The sequence below is a fragment of the Empidonax traillii genome, unplaced genomic scaffold (assembly GCF_003031625.1).
Source record: "Empidonax traillii isolate 1590-97213 ecotype Southwest subspecies unplaced genomic scaffold, ASM303162v1 scaffold443:size705114, whole genome shotgun sequence".
Lineage (NCBI taxonomy): Eukaryota > Metazoa > Chordata > Aves > Passeriformes > Tyrannidae > Empidonax > Empidonax traillii.
Genome location: NW_020955636.1, coordinates 581,467 through 603,673, shown reverse-complemented (window position 1 = coordinate 603,673; position 22,207 = coordinate 581,467). Strand labels below are relative to the sequence as shown.

The window sequence follows — 22,207 nt, the reverse complement described above, 5'->3', positions numbered from 1 at the left end:
CACAGGTTTTAATCACACCCTGGAAACAAGCACGCAATAAATTTTTACTTTATCAGGCTTACCTACTCTACCTTTGTGCTGTAGTGATTTCACTAGAGAGGGTGATTGCACAATGACTCTTCACCACAATACATTTGCAGCTCTACACCTCAGCCTACTGCTAAGCAGGAGAAAGTACTGCATGTGTCTAGTCTCATCTCAAGATACCAAAACCCTGCAGGGTCTGATAAATTTTTTATCAGGGAAACACTTGTTTTACCAGGGCTTGGTCATTTCTTAGAATTGAGTGATGAAGAAATGACTTCTGCTTCTGCTCTACCAGAAATTGAGGGTTTGTGAGGGGCAAAGAGGAAGCTCACCACTGTGAACAACTGTTCTCTTCCAGCCACCATAAGGGAAAAAAATCAGGACAAGTAAGAAGAGTACAGTTGCAAACATCTAAGCCTTTGTACGTTACCAGTAGGATTGCTTTTTTAAAAAAGCGAGTTTATTAGTTTATTACAGCAATATTACACTAAACACTATTTAAACAGCTACATAACAATTCTTTGTTATTAAGGATTTTAGTGACATTCATACTGGATTTAGAAAATAATGCAGAAGTAATGATTTTTTTCTTTTTTGTTGTTCTTTAAGAAGTTACTTTTGGCTAGAAAGTATTGTTAATCAAAGAGGTCAAGAAAGCACCTGGAGAAGGATATAAAATGTACTGACACATTAAAGGTTTACATTCCTCTCCCAGCTTTAACCTAAAATGGAAAAATAAAACAGAGGAAGGTAATGAACTGAACATGTTTTGTCACTGTGTTTTTCAAGGGAGGTATGTATCCATGTCTTAGTAGATGAGGCAAAACAAGTTTCCCCACTCTTATTCCCAAGGTGATTTCGCAATTTTGAATAAACAAAAGAACTTCTTTACTTGTGTAAGAAGCTGCAACAGCCTGCGAGGTGTCTATAGATAAAGGCTTTCTGTGCTTCAGTGTTGGATTTAAATTATCATGCTCAAAAAGATGAATTATTTTAGTAACCTAAAACAGACCACACACAGAAATCTAACCACCCCGGCTGCATTTTAAAATACCCTTCATGGTATTTTCTAACAAACCAATTATTGTGTTTTGGGGATTGTAACCCCTTGGCCCTCTGTATTATACCCGACTCTAAGTAAGTTTGGCTCTTCCAGAAGCTTTCATGGATATAAGAAGAATTTCACTCATGTCCTAGAGTCATTCTGTCCTCACTCTTACAAGTATTTGCTTCCACAAAACTGGTAACAGGCCTGAAAGGAACTGTGGAGCATCAGCTGCTGTTGGAATGTGAACTCCAGAGTGCAGCACTGACAACATGCCAAATGGCACTGCAGCACAGCCACAGCTGACTGGAAGCTGTAGCATCTCATATATTCCTATAGCCACCTTACTGTCCAGCTGGGCAGAAAAATAAAAAAATTCCCCCCAAAAAACATGAAGTGGACAAAGCAAGGCTGCCAAGCCTCGATATGACTGCCCTCCTCTCACCTCCAATGATGATCACATATAAAAATGCTGCTCCTGAGGATGCCTACTGTGTTCTTAAAAATTCCTATGCCTGTCATCCATTCTACAGCTTGCATCGTCCCAGCGTATCTTCTGAAGTCAGCAACTATTACACCTCATAAGGCAGACTTCTTAAGACCACCTCATATTTCTCCAACGAGCATAGTCTTATCACCTTCACCCAAAAGCCTATTATCTGTGAAGTACATAAAACTTGAAGGTTTTCATAGGATCATAGAATAGTTTTGTGTTGTAAGGGATCTTTAACTGTCATCTAGTCAGTCTCTGCATAGGAAGCTGGGAACACATCAATGTCAGGATTCACAAAAATGAATTAAAGGTAAAATCATATAGAAAGACAATGTAACTCACTTGCTCACAGCAGATAGTTTAGACATTGCAACACAGAGGTAAAGACAAACGTCAATACTCAACATTCAGCAGCAAAACACACTTCTCAGCCAAGGGTATACTTTGTCTCATTAAAATGATACCACTCATGCAGGAAGCCTATGGGAGGTCTGGATTTTTTACCTTCTTTTTGTTTTGGTTTGGTTTTCTTAACTGAGCAGACAGAGGAGGAACCTTATACAGTCAGTTTTCACTGGAACAAACAGGCCAGCAAGTTTTCCAGCCACACAGCCAATTAAGTGCTATTTTTGTAGCCTGCAGTAGCAGGACGAGTTGCATTCTTGCTATCCATCCAACAGGGGACCAGTAAAATTACATCTTTGTGTCAAAAGGAATGTTTAAAGTACAGAACTAAGAAGTAAGCAACTTTAGTATTGGTTCTCATAGGACAGGAAGGAACCACAGTGGTTTGAAGAGACAAGTATACTGTGTTGTAGTATTTCGTTATCGTCACAACAGCCTCTGCAACAACAGGACATTCTTAGCTCATCTCCTTACCCTTTTAATTCATCAGCTAAGCACATGCCAAACTGCTTGGTACCAGTTTCCATGCATCTTCTTATCATTAGGCGATAACGAGGTTCAAAGACATGTAGCGGACAAGGGATGGTAGGAAAGGCCATGGTACATACGAAGATGGGAACATCTTTATTCAAACTGCAAGATAATTGTTTAGAAAAATTCACTTTTTTTTCTGGGTAGTTATATTCAGCATGAACCCTTAACACAAGACTGATTCCAATGGTTTCCTTAGATTCATTCTTCATAAATGTGTATCTGTTAAAGGTTTGTCATTTTTACAAGACAAACATATTTCAGACTCTTTCAGTTTATACATAAGTAAACAATTTCTCTAATCTACTTTCATTGAGGAAAAGTCAGGAAATAATAGCCAATTTCCCAAATATGTGCATACTGATAGACCTAGATTAGATACGTATCACAAAATTTTGGTGATAACTTTTCACAGTGACTAGGTACTTAACAACACGCCACATTCAAAACAAAATGGTAGAGAATCCTCAACCTCAGTAAAGCCCTTTTTATTTTGAAACCCACTAATTCACTTAATTTTTTCAGGCTTAACTGCACGTTTAGTTTTACTTTGTAGATGAGTTATGGCATAAGATTCACAAGTCACTGACAAAACTGGATCCTTGAACTTCTCCTGACCTGAAGTATAACCCATTTATAATTTGAATTCTACTCCCAGAAAACCCCCATTATAACTTTTATAACTATTATATTGTTTCAGAGCAAAAAGCAATTATCTTCATTTTAAAAATATTGTTGTGCCTCTCCAACATCCATGCATATTATTACTCGTTTATCTGCAATAAACATGTCAAAACCACAAAACATCTGGCAGGTTTGTTTACAAATTCATTCCTTTTACGCATTTTCATAAGCAAATGAAGCTATTTCAGTAATTTATACTGAAAAATAGTTTTATAACAGCAGTCAGTAGTATAAAGAGAGCCTACTTTGACAATTCCTTCATTTCTTCCTCATAAACTTTCTTTCTTTCATGTAACTCCTCCGGCAGGTAACGGACTATCAGTTCTTCTGTAAGGACGGTTTTCTTGTAAGTTCTGCTTGCCAGAAACTGCAAGGAAGAGTCAACTCTTAAGTCTGATAACAAGAAGACAGGTAACATCTCTTCCTCCTAAGCCATCCTTTCCAAAGGCCAAAGAGCACATTAGTTAGGACCATACTGATTTCTCATCCTTTTTGGCCTTCAGGCATTGAAACTTCCACTTCAGGATACGTGGTTGACTCCAGTGTCCTTTTACCTATAACCCCCCCATACCCTATTTTTTGGCAGGAGCTGTACTACCAGGAAAAAAAGGCAGTCCTTCCTCACTTCTGCAAAAGATGTATGCATTTTTTTTCACCTAGAGCTGTCAAGTTACTGGCAAGAAATACTCTAAGAAACATCATGTCTGCAGGAGCAGAAGTGTTCGCCAAGGAGTGACCCGTTCTTCATTCACCACAAGCAGATATACAGTCTGGAGATGTGGTATGAACAGGACTGTGGCTGGCACTCCCTAAGCGTGACCCAGACATGATACTGGAAGCCTCTATTTCTTCAAGAACCTTTCTTTAAGCAAAACCCCTTGTCTTCCAAGAAATGCCAAATATATCTTGGAGAAAATGAGGTCTATGCACAGCTTGATGCTGTTGGTAATACTGTGTTGTGCTGGTTTCAGAGAATCATGCAACAGTTTAGGTTAGAAGAGACCATTAAAGGTCATCTAATTCAATCCCCCTGCAGTGAGCAGGGACAACTTTAACTAGATCAAGTTGCTTGGAGCCCCATCCAGCCTGACCTTGAACATTTCCAAGAATGGGGTATCTGCCACCTCTCCAAGCAACCTGTTTCAGTGTTTTACCACCCTCATGATAAAAAAATTTCTGCCTCGTATCTAGTCTAAATTGACCCTCCTTTAGTTTAAAACTATGATGGGCAACAGGCCCCACTAAAAAGCTTATCCCCATATTTTTTATAAGCCCCCTTGAAGTACTGAAAGGCCGCAATCAAGTCTCCCTGGAACCTCCACCTGGCCAGGCTGAACCACCTCAATGCTCAGCCTGTCCTCATGCTCCACCTTCAGATCATGTTCATGGCCCTCCTCTAGAGCCACCCCAACAGCTCCATGTCCTTCCTGTGCTGAGGACCCCTGATCTTGACACAGTACTCCAGGTGAGGTGTCACCAGAGCAGAGTAGAGTGGCAGAATCATCTCCCTTGACCTGCTGATGCAGCTCACAAGTAGAGCACAAAAGATTTCCACACAGATGCTTGGAGAAGAACACAACTTTGTGCAGTTTTGTTAATTTGGGCAAGGATATACTTACTTCTGACAGCTTTTCTTTGCAGAGTGGGCAAAGTGGATTATGGTCAAGGCAACGCTCAAGGCATTTGAGGCAAAAGGTGTGTCCACAGGGTGTGGTTACAGGTTCGTAGAACAACCTTAATATGAAAACATGGAAGAGAGAAGCTAAGCTGCCAACAAAAACAACGCAGATTCCCAAAGAGTGAGAGGAGTGACTAGTCCTAGCCCTCGCTTTCTTTCCTGCTTTTGTATAAAGTATGGGTGACAATTTTAACTAAGGATATAAAAAAGATTTTCATTTTTTAGAAGGGGTAAACAATGGAGAACACCATGCATAATGGAGAGAACTGAATCTGTAAAGATTCACCAGATGTTTCAGCAAAAAGGAACAGAGTAATGATTTAGATATTCTCTGGCAAGTTTCTCTTCTGACACCGTGAAAACTTTTTTCAGAAGCTAGAAAGGCTTTCTAATATTAATTCCAGGTCAGCACACTCATACCTCATGCAGAGGGAACACTCAAAGTCTGATGCATCCACCAGAGTTGTTGGTATCTCACTTGAAGTGTCGGTGGTGTTTTCAGGTAAAACGTCTGCATCTAAGTAGTTCAGAAGATTGTCAGAGTAATTATTTAAGTATTGTTGCATTTTCAGATGGTTTTTAGGCTGTTTTTTCATAAAGAACCTGATTTATGTCTTTTACTTTTTGAAATTTTGTTCTAAACAAACATATTTCCCATTTGAGTTTTAGTTTTTTTTGACAGAAGATCTTTTGGAGAACAGAGGATGATGTCTATAGCCAGAGAATGCACTTTAGAGCTGAACACCCATTATTTGCTTCTCTAAAAATGATTGTGTTGTGTGGTTTTTTTTAGTCTAGTTTTTAAAATACTCTGCTATTACTTTCCCACTACCATCACCACCCCCACATCAGCCAGGCCAGATGTTTTAAAGTACATTAAGTCCAGAATTTAATTTGTTTACACCCAGTCAACATATTTCATCAATGTTTATTATAGATTTCTCAGCAGGGGTATTTTTTCTTACAAGTATAAAAAGCTTACATTCTTCTAGATTAGGCTGCTGTGCAAATACCAAATTTCAGACAGCTTAAAGTTAAAGGACTACTGGAGTTGCATTAGCTAATACTAATTTTACTAGCTCAGCAATCTGCAAACACAGAGGCAAACACTTCACTTAAAATTCTGCCCAGACTGATGTTTTGGGGGTGCTTTATAGCTCTGCGGTGTTAGGGTATGAGCCTCAATCTTTACATCAGCATTACTGAAGCTCTGGAACTCTCAGCTCCAGCTCTGGATGAGATTTACACAGGCAATTTCTGCAACTTCTTTTACAATTCGTATCTTTGTTGCTCAGTGATGAGTTGCGACAGAGCCCTGAATGCTGCCTTCACACTCTGCTCTGTTAAACAAATTCTTGAACATTTAAAAAAACCCAAAAAGCTCAGCTTTTTATGTTAAGTTAAACCACTAAGAGATTTTGTTAAAGGATAGCTTATGCTCAGCATCTGGTTTATCTCAAGCACAGACAGGGTAGGTGGTGTGTGGCCTACAAAGAAAAACAGCACTATATTTAACCTACATCTCACACGTTAGCATTTAGCAACAGCAAGAACCTAACTGTGTTAATTCTGCAAAAAGTAACATGGCATTGGGACCTAGCACAGAAAAGAAATTAGTGGTTATGGGTAAAACAATCTTTGGCCTTTGCCAAGAAGATACAGGTGGGTCAGATTTCACAATCTATTTACTGAGTCTGCAGGCAAGTACAGAGTTTTCCCTTCACAGCAACATGATCAGAAACTGGCCACATATTGATCATGTGCAGAGGTGGTGGACAGACAGCAGCACTCAAAGACTGTTAATATTTCAAGGCAGAAGTCAAACTTATCAAGGTGTGGGTTGTTGGTATTTATTCTTTAAGGGAAAAAATGCAAACTAGTACAGAAGCATTTTTGAAGTTTCTTTTAACCAATTATTCCACTACTCTGAAATACTGCTTTCAGCATTTTTAGCCCTAAGTACTAAAACCACCCTGGAGGTCTTTGTTAGAAGCTTGAGAAGCATACCAATTGTAAGTACAGTTATCAAGTAACAGAAAACTGGGTGGGCTTATTACCCTTTAAAAGGCTTCTTTGTTTGCTTGGGAAATTTTATATAAAGTTGCATGTGACTGTTTCTGATGCCAGTTAAAGATCAGTTTCCAGGCTAACTGCAACTTTCAATCATAAAGACAGACAATGAAGTTCAGCTATAGCTGAGACCTAGAAAATGGAAACGGCACTAGCAACACAAAGACTAAACTGTGAGTGAGTTACATGCTGGAAATGGCCCATTTGAGAAAGGAAAATACAATTTTCATTCAACGCTCTAGAATAAGGTAAATAGGCTGTAATAGCAGAAACAGACACAGAGAACAAAATATCATTCCAATTCCAATAGGGAATATTTCACTGACCCCTACATAAAGGGAGGAGTAAAAAAGCTTTTAGTTTTTCAGTATGTGCAAGAGAAATTGCCTTTCTAAGCCACAACACAAACCTTTTTTAGGAATCTTATTGGGGACATCCAAACTCTGTAAATCCCTCATATCACTGGACAGCTTTCTTTTTAAGCCAACCCCAGGTAAACTGGAGAGAATAGCTCCCAAAGACTTCTTGTTGTCTTCAAAATAGAGATCCAGAACATGATGGGAAACAGGAGAATCAGTGCTTCTGAATACATCAGATTCTTGGGACGGGGTTTTTGTTAACCTGAACACAGTATCCTAAAACAATTAAGAACAGTTATATACAGCATGAGACAATTTTGCTTTGCTTTTTTCTATTAGTTATTTCTATCAACAATAGATCAGTGTCCCTACATCAAGCCTAGCAAGGGAAAAATGTCTGTATCAAAGGTCACTCTCCAGTTGCATGAAATAGGGCCACTTCTCTCCCTACAGCTTCTGTCTCTAGAAATTATGTTCCTGTTATACTAAAATCCTTAGTGGAAAAAACTTGCCCAAAAATACAACTGACCCCCACATGAAGGCATCACATTGCTTTCTGAAGAAAAAGTTTCATTCTCTTACTCTTCTGAAAAAGTTCATCCCAATAAGAGATTCATTAGCAATGAAGAAAACAGGCTTACCATGAAAGTAAATGCCTACATGAGTGCAGACAAAGACAACGTCACACAGATCAGACAGATCCTTGTGTTATTTTTGGTATTTTTATGTTGAAAACTTTTTGCTTTACCTTTGAGGAGCCAGCAACAGAGTTATCTTCCACAGCTGACTGTGTATTTATGCTACTCAGAAATGCAGGTTTCAATCTTGTATGGGATGTTCGACTAGAGAAAGGTGCTGTTAGACTATCATGCACATTTTCAAAGGCTGGGAAAAACATCTCACACATTATCTAGTCAATTAAGAGAAAAAAAAAGAAAAAGTAATAATTACAACATAGATATTTATGTTTGTATGAACATAGATGCACAAACTTCACAGCTTCACAGCTTCTAGACGCCAAGAAGCTTGCAACAACCAGGACACCCTACATTCCCGAGTCCTCATGGGGAACCTGAATACCAGTCCCCACAACAACCACAGTCACATTCCAAGATGCTCTTCAGGTGCCCATCTCATTCTCCAAAGGCTTCTGCTCTCCAGGAGCATCGTGGGCAGCAAGCAGGTTGCTTCATCCTTCTCCTGACCCTACCGATCTCTATTCTGATCCTCAAACCCTGCCTTCAGACCATGGTCTCACATCTAATTAACAAAGATGTGTTTAAACATTCCTTGTGCCCTGCATCCGTCTTCTCCATCCTAAAGCAGATTTAACCCCTAGCTAAAAGCTGTGTAGAGTCAGTTACCCCTCTCACCAGTCCCCACCAAGTTTGCCAAATCCTCACTGCATTTTTATAAAAAGCTGCCTGTATCGACTTTCACAGAACACCTGATGATAGTTGGTTAGCACTAAGTGTGTCTCACTTTCCGTAAGGGACAAACTGCTACAAAGACTGCAGGATTTTTCCAGGAAGGGCAGCACAAAGCTTCCCCTTCTCAACTCTCTGCCACTACCCACACGGAAGTGATTTTCTGATGGTACTAAAATTAGCAGCCTCAAGCCTGTGCAATCCAGGTACTTGCATACCAACCTACTCAAATTTGGCTGACATGCTACAAGCATAATTTACTAACTACAGCAGCCAAACCCACAGATTTGCAGTGGAATTCACAAACATACAATTCCTCTAGTTGAGGCATCAAACCAAACCCAAGGGTTATGCCTCACATAGCATAATGCTAGAAAGATTCACTAGAGAATCTACTGAATCGAATTATCATTTGGCTGTTTACTGTCACCTGAAATAACATGAATTTTATTTGGCTGTAGGAATAAAAACAGCATGATGGCCAAGTAGCCAGTAAATGTGTTTTATACCTTTTGGGCTTCTTTCTTCATTGAGCTCCATTCAGGATTTAAGGCAACACAATAAAGAAACTCCTTCAATGCTTCCTCAGTCCTTTCCAATCCAGAAAGAGCTTTTGCTTTCACATAATGGCCCTGTTCACACAAAGGAAATGTACAAATCTAGAGATCATTTCTGAACTAGCAGCAAGACACAAAAAAACAAACTTGAAAGTTCATGTCATTCTGCCGGTAAGAACAAGATGCTTTTTGGGTAGCAACCTCTTTGATGCACATGACTGAGGGAAATTCAGTCCCTTCTGCTGAAAAAAGATTCCCCAGGAGCCCGCTGCTCCATCACCCCCTGCCAAAGGCATTGCTCTTTTCCTCAGAGGAGACCTGAAAATGAGGAAGTATATTTGTCTCCCAAAAGACAAAGTCTACTACACATCCCACTGGATTTGGATACACCAGAGAATAGTTTCACATACCAAGGCAAACTTAACAGTAATTGAGCTGCATGGAAAAGGCAGTGATATGGGGCAGGCTGGAGGTGGCAGCTGAGGGAGTTCAAGACACTCACTTCTCCTGGGTGTCTTACCAGGACAGAGGTGATTTTTCACATATTTTATTTGGCTACAGAAGACCACAACATTATGAATTTAGGGCAATTTACCAATGCTTAATCTTTTTAGCCCATCCTACCTCTCCCATGTCCTAGAGTAACACATCCATTGCCAAAAGGCATGGTAGCCAGCTTGGGAACAAGTTCCACTTTACTTGCTGCTAATAACAAGAGAAGAATATCTCACCTCTGAATCTCCCTGTGGATATCAAACTGCAGTTCAAATCTGACTATAGAAATTCCTTTACAATGTAAACAAACTAAGCGTGCATTTAAACATTTGCTCTCGCTTATTAGACAGAAGTGTGCTCTGGAAGTCCACCTCTCCCTCACATGAACATCTACTGAAAGTACAGCTTTACTCATCTAAGGGGCTGGTGAGATAAGCAGACACACTTTTCTGTCCTTCATTCTAATGCTGAAATATCCAGTACCACATGATCTTCCTGAGCAGGTAACTCCCTCATTCTTTCAATACTGCCCTCCAAGCTCAGACCTGTTAAGATCTTTTCCTTTACACTGTTGGGTAGGAGGCTCGTACCAAAAGGAAGTAATAGGCACCGTCTAGGCCAGGTTAATTAGCACAATATCATCTGGTGACCTGAACAAGAAGCCTGAGTAACACACCAGCCTCTCCAGGTGAGATAATTTTTATTCTCATCAATGCAGTTAAGAGAGATACTGTGAGATCTGACCCTGACCTTTTTACCTTGATGCTTGCACAGCCTCTGTAAAACCTCTGTAAAGAGGTCTTAACATGCCTGCCATCACTGTCAGCATTACTTTCCTGCACTGGGGAGCCAACAAGATTTTTTGGCCTTGTCCTTTGGAGCCCTAAGAGCAGTGTCCTTATCCAAGCTGCAAGGGAGGACTGAGCTGGGCTGTGTACAAAGTACCTAAAGATCCAACACTGGGAGTTAGGCCCCGGGACCAGAGGCTCCTTGTACTTCAGAGACTACTGCTGCCACCTTCCTGTTCTTATTTTCACACAGCCCTGCAACTGGAAACTTCTCCCTGCCTCAGAGAGTCTAAGGACCTGGTTTTCATAGCAACTGAAAAGAAACCAACTTATCTATGCTGCGATGACTACAGCACACCAAAGAGCTTCACCAGTAACCCAGGAAGCCTTCATATTTCAGCTGTCAATAAGCCAAAAGGTACTGGTAGGTGAATGCTTGCATCCCAGGAGCTACTCCTAGAATTACTTTTATTGTTTGGTTTTGGTTTGTTGGGTTTTTTAAAATTACACAGCAAATGTCTGAGCTAATCTCTGTCCCTGGATGAGATTTTGCAAGATACAAAACAAAGCAGATGCCCAGAACTCCTGGAGAACACAGATTCTGGATTAGAACATCTTATGTGGATGTCCTCACATACACAAAAGCACAAGTGAAGTACGCGTGAGACACTGCTGGTTATGCCATGATGACAAATTTAATTTTCAATTCACATTCTTCAGAGATGGGATTATTAAAACCTTTATCTGCCTACGACTGAGACACATGACATTTCCATGGATTCAGGCAAACAGAGAAGACGCTTCAAGAAAACATGCGAACATTTGTAATTCATCTTTCTCCCCCAGCACAGAAACACAGCCAATGCCACCCAGGACGGGACTCTGGACTTCATGAGAAATTATCCTAGACAGAAAGGCAAACTGGATGTGGGGTAAGATTATGAATTGCCTTCCAACGTGAAAGGTTTTAATGGGTGACAAGACACACAGCCTTCAGAGACAAGTACCTAACTTGTCAAAGACTCGGTGCTTCTGACAGCACCTCTCTGCTTGCCCTGCATCATCCTCGGCTGGAAATGGAGCACTAGCTGCAGCCCCTCGTGCTGAGGCAGGCAGCCAAGGTGTTCATGCAACTCCTCCTTAGTCTCCACAGGAAGCCAAGGTCTGCCCTCCCCAATCCCCCATGTCACCCTCTCTCCAGAAAGCACCCAGAAGCTGCACTGCAGTTTTGCTGCTGAAGGGAGAGGGACTGACTGAAGATGTAATCCTAGGTGGGGTGAGCTTTTGGACACCTAGTCTAGCTTTGGGCAACCAGTGGTAATGATGGGCATTTGTGATGCTTGCTTCAGACTGCCCACAAACCAGTGCTCTTTGTGGCACTTCCTTTCATTATGAAAAAAATCCCAACCCCTCTATGAGTCACTATGACAAGGGCAGAAATCACAGTTATGACATTTTAGGATTAAAGAAGGGGGAAAAATAATCCTGAAACACGGTCTGAGGTACTCCTCAGAAGGACACACTGGCCAGCAGCCTGTCAAAGCCATCCGCTGCCTTGAAACATCATCCCAGAGGGACCTGCAGGGCCTGCTGGAACCTTATGGACCCAATTCTGTTTCCAAGCTGCAGCGCTATCTGTAACAGATAACAGTTGCCAGCACAAACAAAACCACATCACTGCCTGCCCACTTCCAAAATACCACCAGCTGGAGAGATGCTAAGGACATTCCAGACTTATCCTATGAAGAGCTGGCTCTTGGTAGACATTTTCAGCCCTGTTAATGCCACAATGTTGTTCCAACAACACCCTCAGCAGCCACACTGCCCCCCAGCACAGAGAAGAGTCCAAGAAAAAGGACTTTTGTTCTTTACAGCATGCAAACACCGTACCGCAGGCCAGTGGGGTTTGTTTCGGCAGAGGACATCCGCGTCGTGAAGAGCTTGCTGGTAGTTCTTCATCAACGCACAGAGTTCTGCCCGCTGTGCTATCAGTGAACACTTGCAAGGAGCTGGAAAACAAAAATGGTTGCACAGAACTTCAGTAAAAGAAGCACTAGAACACGTTAAATACAGCAGCCTTATATCCAGCCACAGTAACTTAAAAAGCATTACTGCACAACAATTTATACTCTCCTGTAAAGGACGGAAAGACAATTCCTTCATTCTTTCCCTCTTAAAATATATTCCTCTTGGCCTGGAAGCAACTTCTGTGTTTTATCTAGCAAGACAGCTTTCATATTCACATACAGGATGCCACCCGCTCTTTCCCTCACCTTGCTTACAGGACATTTCAGAAAGCAAAAAGAAAAAAGGTTCAATTGTTTCTCCCCTCAGTGAAAAATCACCAGTGAAGGACTTGAAAGAAATCAAAAATGCCGGACTTCAATTAAAACGTTCCTGGAAGCCATTCATAAAGAAAAATGCATGCAGCCTTCACACTTCATATCCACTTGACTTCCTCGGGGCAGGCAAACCTTTTACGATTACACACCTTGCTTCAGTATCCACAAATTCACGAATCGTTCAGTTTGCACAGATTATGAACTTCTCAAGCATTATTATATTGTTCTTTCCTCAGGTCTCTAGAACACCTTTTAAGCTGCAAATCTTCCTCCAGCATAAAAGTTCATAGAATTACAGAAAAAAAAGGCTAATCCACATTCAGCTGGTCCACCAGGACCTCCAGCTCTTTTCTGCAGACTGGCTGTCTAGCCCAGCCCATCTTGTTACACAGGGTTATTCTGTCCCACATGCACCTCTGTTTGCAATAGGCAAGGCTGGTCAGCTTATGCCACAGATTGTTGGTCTGAATGACAGCCCTGCCCTCCAGCACATCAACTTCCCCAGTTTGGTGTCATGGACAAACTCGCTGACAGCGCACTCTTGGCTGCTGATGAGGTGGTTAACAAGGTGCTGATCTTTGTCAACTCCATTACCAACACCTGAGTAATTCCACTGGTCTCCCAGCAGCTCTGAAGCCATTAGCCACCACCTCATGCCTCTGATGGTCCAGTCAATTCTCCACCTCCTTGCCACTTAGCTCCACAGCTTGGCAAGAAGGACATTGCAGCAGGCTGTGGCAGCAGCCTTGAAAACACATGCTAAGTCCCAAACAACGCTCTGCTTTTGTCCACTAAAACAGTTATCTCACCTTGGGAAATCAGATTTATAGGAGATTTACTCTTGGTCACTCTTGACCGTCATGTGTTGGGAAAGGCCCCCAGAGGGTTGGAAGCTGGCTGCTGGCAGCTAGAGTACAGTAACTCTTACCAAAATGTGAGGTGGTTAAAACCGTAAGAACTAGTAATAAACCTTACAAAGGCTCCAAGGTGTTCTGAAAGACAGTATCACATTTCTACAAATTTTAAACTTCACCTCCAAGCTAGCTCTCTCAGGACTTTTCCATTAAATGTCACCTTTTGCATGTCCTCACGCAGGGTTTCTGTCTCCCATACCTTTCCTGTTCTCTCCAGCCTGCTTTGCTTCACTGTTTGCATCTCACTTCGGCCAGAGCATCCTAAACACATGCTCAGTAAGACCACATTGTCCATAAAAAGCCTGGGCACATGAGTGCATGGACAGAGAGTAAGCACAACTGCTGCAGGTGTCACCACTCATTAAGTTCAAGCAGCTACCAGAATGGATGGCCCAATATCACAACCGTCTCCCACCTCCTCCCCTGCCTTGCGCTGGTGCTACCACTTGTGCAGCAAACCAGGCTCGCATGGCTGCACTGAGAACCAGAGCAAAGAATCAATTGACCGAATGCTGATTCAATAAAAACAAATAAATAAAAAGGTTTAAGAGGATCGGTTTCCCCTCAGCTAGTTCATTGCATGGCTACACAAATACGAGTGCCAGGACAAGGGATGAGAAGGAAAGAAACAGCAAGGAGCGCTGCTGCCTTTTTTGGCTGTAGCATGGACTGACACCCAATATACTAATTGCAGAATGACGTATCAGGGGTGATGCTGCTCCACTGGTCTCAGACAGTGACAGCTAGAGAAAACACTTAAAATAAGGAGGTCTGCAAAAGCTAGTTCAGATTGGGGTTCTGCACAGTTTCTTGTTTGGTTGGTTTCGTCTTGGTTTGCTTGGGTTTTTTAAACTATTACACTTGCAGGCTGCAGCAGTGATCCACATTTCTAGCTCATAATTCTTAAGACTGCAAGCTGAATGAAATTGAAAGTAATTAACCAAAGACCTTCAGAAGCAAGTTGTTTTGTTTCTTTTAGCAGATGCTCAGACACGAAATTATTCAACTTAGCTACATTTGAACAGTGTGGTTTACTTTACTTGTGTAAGTAAGAATGCATAGTCTGTATTTCCATCACTGTATCTGCTGTACGGTACCTGTGTGAAGAGTATGCTGAGGGGAATAGAGGCAGTAAGCAGAGGTAGGCACCTCTACAGGCAGACAGGACCCTGGGTGAGGCATTTTCTGGCACGATAGAGAAAGGAAGTAGTGTGAGATTAAGGGGCAAGGCAAGTAGTTTCCTGTTTCTGTTTACTACCACATGTTTTGACCTGGCTGATGCTTCCCTGCACACTATTCAACATAGTTCATACATTCAGTAGATCCAGAGAGAGAACAGCTTCATCAGCTCTTTTTCAGGATCTTGTCTCTGCTGCAAAAGTTCTAAGCAAAAAAAAAAAGCCGTCAAAGAGCACAATGGTGTAGCAAAGGCTGCAGGTCCTCCAGAAGCAAAGTCCAAAGCGCCTCGCAATATGAAAGGAAACAAGCTACTGAAAAAGGAAAAAGAGAACAACTCCGAGGCAAACCAGAAAAGCTACATGTGCATTCAGAGCGTGTACCTCCTGTTCGCTGAGTCTCAGTCAGAAAGCGTAAGGTGTGGCCCATCTTAATGAGTAACTGTCAAGGAATGTTTAGTTAACTGAGAGAAAGGATAAAAAACCCCAATAAACAAAACAGCTTTGCTAAAGAGAGAAGTTTTTATGAGACTATAGTATAACAGGTCTTCTAAGATGAAGCATCTAGATAAGATGCCATAGCTGGAGTGGTGCCTAGCCACCTCCATTCAGACTCCCCCACTCACAGAGCAGGCAGTGCAGCCTAAAATCTTGCCAGCTCTACACCCAACCTATGCATCCCTCATTCCCAGCCTCCTGCTGTCAGCAGGACTGTCCTGGGAAGGTCCTTGGAGGGTCCACAACTGGTCAGGGCAAGGCTAGATGGACTGAAACCTCATGTTCTTTGTCAGTGGAAGTGCGGCATCAGCTGGCTGACCCCAGCTTAGGGTACATGTGGAAGTGTACACCACAGCAAGGATTGTGGTGATCATAATTAGTCACAGAAGGTGGACGGGGAGGGCTTGAGGACATACAGAGTTTGTAAACACTGCTAGATGCCAGTATACAAGTATGTCAGTATTCAAGGCCAGGTTGGAAAATGCCTTGAGCAACCTGGTCTAATGGGAGGTACCCCATCCCAGGGCAGCAAGGGGTTGGGACTGAATGATCCTTAAGGTCCCTTCCAACCCATAACATTCCATGATTCTATACGATAACAACTGTCAAGTTTCTTTGGTTAAAAAAAAAAAAAATCACACAACAAACAAACCCAAATCAAAAAATTGCACAATAACCAAGTTTGCTTTAAAATAATGCACCCACGCTTTCTTCTGGAGATAAAGAGGGGGGGAAATTATTTTTTTTATGAAACAATTTATTATATCAGGCCAAATTAAAAAAGAAAAGCATAGAAAATGTTACTGTTTCCAAAATACCAACAGATGGCATTTCCTGAATCAAACTCCTCCCGGGATTCTGCAGCTGCACAGCAAAATTTATGTCCTTGTCAGCATCAGGGATGCACTGCTGAGGCTCCCAGGATCTGCGGCTCCAGGCAGCTGGGACACAGAGACTTCCTCCGAGCCACAGGTCCTGGGAGTCTTCCCACGCCTCTCCCTCCCTCCCTCCCTCCAAGCCATAATCCCATTGCACCAGACAAAACTGGCCCATGCAGGGCCCAGAGCTGAGGGAGCTGAGTGGGTCTTTGACTCCTGAAATCTCCTCTGGACCACCAAATATTGCCTGCCCTAAGTGTGGTTGTAAGCTTGGATTTCTCCAAAATGGTTAACTTTCCACTCACACCACCTTCGTGCTCATCTGCAGATGCTTATTACATTGTGCTTTTACTTATGCAGAAGGTAACACCCAAAATTACTTTTAGAGATATGCCCAAGCAATCAAGTTTTTAAAAAAATTATGCTATTGAGTTTGGGAGGCTGTCAGGATAACAGGGCTCCCCAAAATCTCCTTGGGCCAGGAAGGGAATTAGAGCAATTAGGAGAATTTCGCCCAACTGACCGGAGATGATGACAACAGTTTTATTGTAATAAACTACTGCTGAGATTTCTTCCATGAACTCAGCACAGAAAGAACAAGCTTAAAGTTACTAGAACTCCCTAATCCTCTTTATCTGACATTTCTTCCTAGAAAATCACATCTTGTTCAAACCTATTTCAATCCTAAGCGTATTTCCTGAAGGCATGAACAGAACTGAAACACTGACATCACAAACACCTTTCAGTCTTGCTTTTAAGAGTAAATCTGCACAGTACTTCAGGGGAAATTTTTCCCACATTTTGAAGAAACTTCTGCCCTAGTGAAATAAAGAAAGCTGACTTGCTCTGTTATGCATTCAGTTCTGAACAACTCAGTATTGAAAGTCTTTTCATAAGCTTGGGAAATAATAGAAAACATATATTTTCATTTCAGTGAGAAAACAGCAAGGTTTAGTAATTAACTGAATAGCAAACTAGTTTTTCTCCTCCAAACTTTATGGAAGTATGACAAGTTGACACACAAAACCTGGATGCACAGGGTTGTTTGATGGAGGGTGAGGGTGGCACAGAGAAAGGGTGACATTTGAAAGAATTAAGAGAAGCAGTAAAGACACTCAAATAAAACTTTATTTCACAGCAAAGATGAAAACCAGGGTCAGCTTCCCAAACCTGGTTAAGGGAGACAATGAAGATGACCACATACTTGCTATCAGCAAGCCCATGTTTTCTCAATTATTAGTCCACCTTAATTGGATTTAAAAAAAAGTATTTTCGAATGTCATGGCTTTTCCTCCTTGCATTTACATCACTGGCAGTCTTCAGGAAGTGAAGTAACCAAAGACCCCAGAGGAAATGTGCAAGAGCTTTTAGTGCACAGAGGATGCAATAAAAGATGCCTTTTCCTCTCAAAGTCCACTTCTCCAACCAAGCACCTTTCTACTGCAATTACGAAGCAAGCACTTGCAGACAGTACTCTGCAGGCAAATACAACACCCATTTCCGCTGGGTGACCAACACTGGCAGACAACAGTGTATGACCTTAGAAGCTCCTGAACTAGGCTGTGGTGAGGACACGGAGCACAGGGCACCACCGTTCTCTGCTTGGACTCTGACAACAGGCAGGAGCTGGTCTGTGCATGCAAAGGCCTCCTTCCTCATCCACTCATGCTCCCCACAACCAGTTTAATAAAACAGACTCCATCAGAGGAGGCAATGTATATCCCATCAAGCTCTATCTAAAAATATTTTAATTTCTTTTACCTTCATGCAGATATGAAGAATTCTTCCTGTCTTTCTTCCTTCAGAAGTGCCCATTATGAATTTAAAAAAGCCACCCCAAGCAAAAGTTTTCTCTCCTGTCACCTCCATGGGAAAGCTGATTCAGACACCATCAGAAAGCCCCAGTATAAGTCGTTTGCACTATGCGGCTACAGAGCTGGTCTATGCCTGACAGGGATTTCACCTCTGCACCCAAACTAAGCACACAGCAGACCAAAATGAAAAAAGAGAGCAGGCCTTTTTAAAATGGAGTGGACAAACTGCAGTCACCATTTAATTAGCAGAACTGAAGTGGCAGTGCACTCCTCTTGCCCACCCACCCAAAGATTGAGGACATCCATCCACTTGCTGCTTTGCCCTGCAGTATGCTTATCCATGTGCTCGACAGTCTGGGGCACAGGAGACAAAAAGACACTCCCTTGTATTATCACTCTGACTCAAAAGAAAAGGCAATGGCAATAGATGATCTAGATTATTTTTAGGAAGATACAATTTTAAGATTGAACTAACTTCTCTCCTGGCCTCGGTACTTTGCTGTTCAAAAGCGCAGGCTGAAGAACACAGATCTTTCTGTGTGCCTAACAAAAACGCTGTAGATTCCCAGCAGTTTTATTTCAGGCTCAGTAAGTCCTCAGCTACGTTATTTAAAGCTGGACTGTCATTACCACTAAGCACAGCTAATCAACTATTCCCATCATTACTCGGGAGAAACACCATAATGGAAATTATATGCTACTTGGAAGAAGAGCTGCTACAAAGACGATGCAACTAACTTTGTACCCTTGCCTTTGTGTTGTACCTCTAGCCTCCTCATGAAGTATGCCAGACCTACATTAACCCACAGTTTAGTCTGCATTTCTACAAAGCCAATGATAACATTCTTCCCAAACCCATTAAGAGCAGCAGCAAAAGTCTTGAACTCAAGAATGTCCCAGTATAGAGATAAATGTAATGTATTAGATCATTGCTCCCTCCTATCCAAGTTCTAATGTTTCAACACTCTGCTAGATGCATGCTACTCTTTTCAGATAAGATAGCATGAAACAACAACCCCTCCCTGTATATCCAGTTCCCACTCTACCCTTTGGACATTTGGGCACAGCTTCACATGACATACCCCAAGTCCATCTGTGGCTGCTTGGCACGAGCATAATAAAAAGAGTAAGTACACAAATGTGACTCATTTTCAATGCTTACAAGTTCACTCAGCATTTAGTTCAAGGTTGGGAAAGGTTTCCTTCCAAAGCCTCAGTCAGAATGGAACTATCTCAAACAGCAGATACAGAGACTGCCCCAATCAAAATACCTATGGACTGAAATATGATATAACGAGTAAGATTCAAAACCAAAACACTCATGAGTTCAACCCCCTTGCCAGATCTCCAAAGCACCCAACAAAAAGTCCTGACCCTCCCACAGAAACAGGGAACTATGCTAGGTGCACACGAACCTGTGATTGCAAGGAGACTCCAAAGACACATTGTGCTTCCAGCCAGGTAGGACCAGCCAAGTAGGTCTCCCATGATCACAGTTTAACAAGATCAATTTACAGACAGATATCCTCTCATAAAGTGATTTACCAGTGACAACCTACTTGCCTTCTTTGACACAATTAGTACATATGCAACCATTTCTACCAGTTACTCTTCAGTCTTGGTAACCTTTGCTTTTTCCAGGTAAAGCTTGTTTCAGAATTCCTGACTTCTGCAAAAAGGGCCTTCTTGTTTCTCGGTGACTACCTTACTGCTTCTGTCCTCAAATAGAGCTGATCACATAACACACTTCTGGAAAAAAGAGTACTGCAATACCCTACTTCTTTTGAGAGGAAGAAGCACAAATCAGTTCTATAAATGTCTTCTATCAAAAGCAAAAGACATTCTGTTATGCTTTATCAAAGAGGAAAAAAAAAAGAGTATGTTGTTTGAAGACTTCAAAAATTCTTCAAACTTTCTGATATGTATGTATAGTTCACTCTCTAGGATGGCTAAAATAGTTCAATTATTAATAGGAAATTACATCTTGGTTACATACATGAAGGAGGAAGGGAAAATGCAGTTATATACTCCTTAAGATACAGTAAGTTACATTAGCAATGCAATTACTTTTAAAAAAAAAACAAAACCAACATAGTCATAGACTGTCTATAATACAGCATGATGCCTCCTTCCCTTCGCCAGCGATGTATAAGCCTCCTGACCACCTTGGACCTGGTCTCGCAGCCCTGTAGTGCCTCTGTCTTCAGCAGATCCCCTGGAACAAGCCAAAAACTTCCAGAGATCCAACTACAGGATCTGAGCAGTCAACCGCAAGCTCTGTACAAACCCAGAGTAACATGAGCTTCTGCTCCAAAGGACTTGACACGTTTCCAGTTGTGTCATATATGAAGTATTTACTACTATTTTTCAAGCACTATTTCAGTAAAGGAGGAGGGGCAGCTAAGGGACAGAACTCTGCTAAATATTTTAGGTTTAAAAATAACACTAGGATTACTGCAACAGTCAGTAGGTAACCTTGACTCCTACTTTTACACATTCTTCTGTCCATGTAAAACAGAACTAAGTAGTTTTGGAGACACACTTGAAGTGGATTCCAAGACATGATTTTATAAAGGGATGGGAAAGTTCCTTTTTTAGCACAAATCCTCTACGCAGCAAGCATCTACTATTTTTTGAAGCAAGTAATTTCAGAAACACTACCTCTCATTCTTCTCCTAAAGTCACCTTCCTTAAGGAGCTACAAAATTAAATATTCTTCTGATAAATTATTAAAATGACTGAATCATTTGCTGTTGCAGGAGTCATTACAGTTGTCTACCCTGGCTTTTGCGGTTTTTGTTAAATGGCTGGTACAGCATCAAAGACTTACTTTTTTAATACTGCAAACTGGAAAGTGTACCCAAGACCCTGTGAGGAAGGAAAATGTGGTCAATCTCTTTTCCACCACATCAGAAAACGACAAATGACCTTATCTTTTAATAGCGACCTTCTAGAAATGATGTACAAAATAAGAGACTACTAAAGTGTACTAAATACACATAATTCAAATACAGGTACATGTGGAAGCTCTCTAGCAGTTTTCTTTGACGTGACAAGCGCACCATTAAAGAGTGCAAGACCTTAGAAAACAGTAGAATTAACAAAATGCATACTATGACATCAGTCACCTCTGTAAAAATTGTACAAATTTAAAATGTAAAATGTAAAAATAAAAATGTAAAAATTTAAGCACAACTCTCTAAAGAGAGTTCAGCAGTTTCCCTTTAAAGACTCTTCTTTGCTGCTTCTGACCTTGACCCATGACTAACACTCTCAGGACTGCAGTAGGAAGTCACCAGGAGGCTGTTCCACCAGCCCACCAAGAAATTCTTGCAGTCCTTTCCCTCCTTATCTGAAACAACTGGGAGGCAGGCTTGGAAGAAAAATGCCTGAGCAGATAATTTTTGAGGCATGGCAAAATGCTTGCCCATACCTATTTTACTCGTGGCTGTAAGCACTCAGTGCAACTCTAACAATTCTTGGCTGGAAGATTACCTATCCATGCTCTTCAGAAAGCAGTGCAACCCCACAACCTGGCATTTACATAGCAGGAAAATCTACAGTCGTTGCTCCTGAATCAACCTGTACTGGAAGTCTGTAGCTCCCTTTATACCTATTTTCTGCTGCCTCCTGGCCTGCCCCACCCCCTTCATTCAATTCTTACACAGGCATCAGATAAATTTCAATTAATTGCTTGGCCACAAAATAAATTAGTGCTGTGTGGCAACATTAAGCTTTCTTTTGGATCAGACCAATTTACGGTGCACATTCACTAGGTTTCTCCAAGGTCTGGCCAAGAAAGACAGATTCTCCTCTTTCCACCAAAGCTGAGGAAAGCTCCTATATTTTGTTTCTAGAAATGCCCACATTTCATGCAGAAACAGGGTGTCCTGCAACACCACTGTGCAAATGCAATGTGTGGCACCCTGTTGGGAGCCAGTCACAACTGCACAGCACAGAGCAGGCATACAAGCAGCTACTTCATCACACCATAGGAGCCAGGGTAGAATCATAGAATAGATTGGGT

General features: G+C 41.6%; 1 protein-coding gene across 2 annotated transcripts in view; it reads right to left on the bottom strand.

The window, feature by feature from the left end:
- LONRF2 (LON peptidase N-terminal domain and ring finger 2) overlaps positions 1-22,207 on the bottom strand; it is a 36,223-nt gene that overhangs the window by 7,112 nt on the left and 6,904 nt on the right. For both annotated transcript variants that reach the window (XR_003572465.1, XM_027894810.1), the window contains exons 2-9: positions 12,450-12,568; positions 9,229-9,351; positions 8,041-8,202; positions 7,343-7,568; positions 5,284-5,380; positions 4,805-4,919; positions 3,431-3,552; positions 2,445-2,603 (exon numbers count right to left, since the gene is read on the bottom strand). Coding sequence is in view for 1 of the 2 variants with exons in the window: in XM_027894810.1 (XP_027750611.1) it covers positions 2,445-2,603; positions 3,431-3,552; positions 4,805-4,919; positions 5,284-5,380; positions 7,343-7,568; positions 8,041-8,202; positions 9,229-9,351; positions 12,450-12,568 (1,123 nt within the window). In the remaining variant the exon portion in view is untranslated. The remainder of the gene's footprint in view (positions 1-2,444; positions 2,604-3,430; positions 3,553-4,804; positions 4,920-5,283; positions 5,381-7,342; positions 7,569-8,040; positions 8,203-9,228; positions 9,352-12,449; positions 12,569-22,207) is intronic.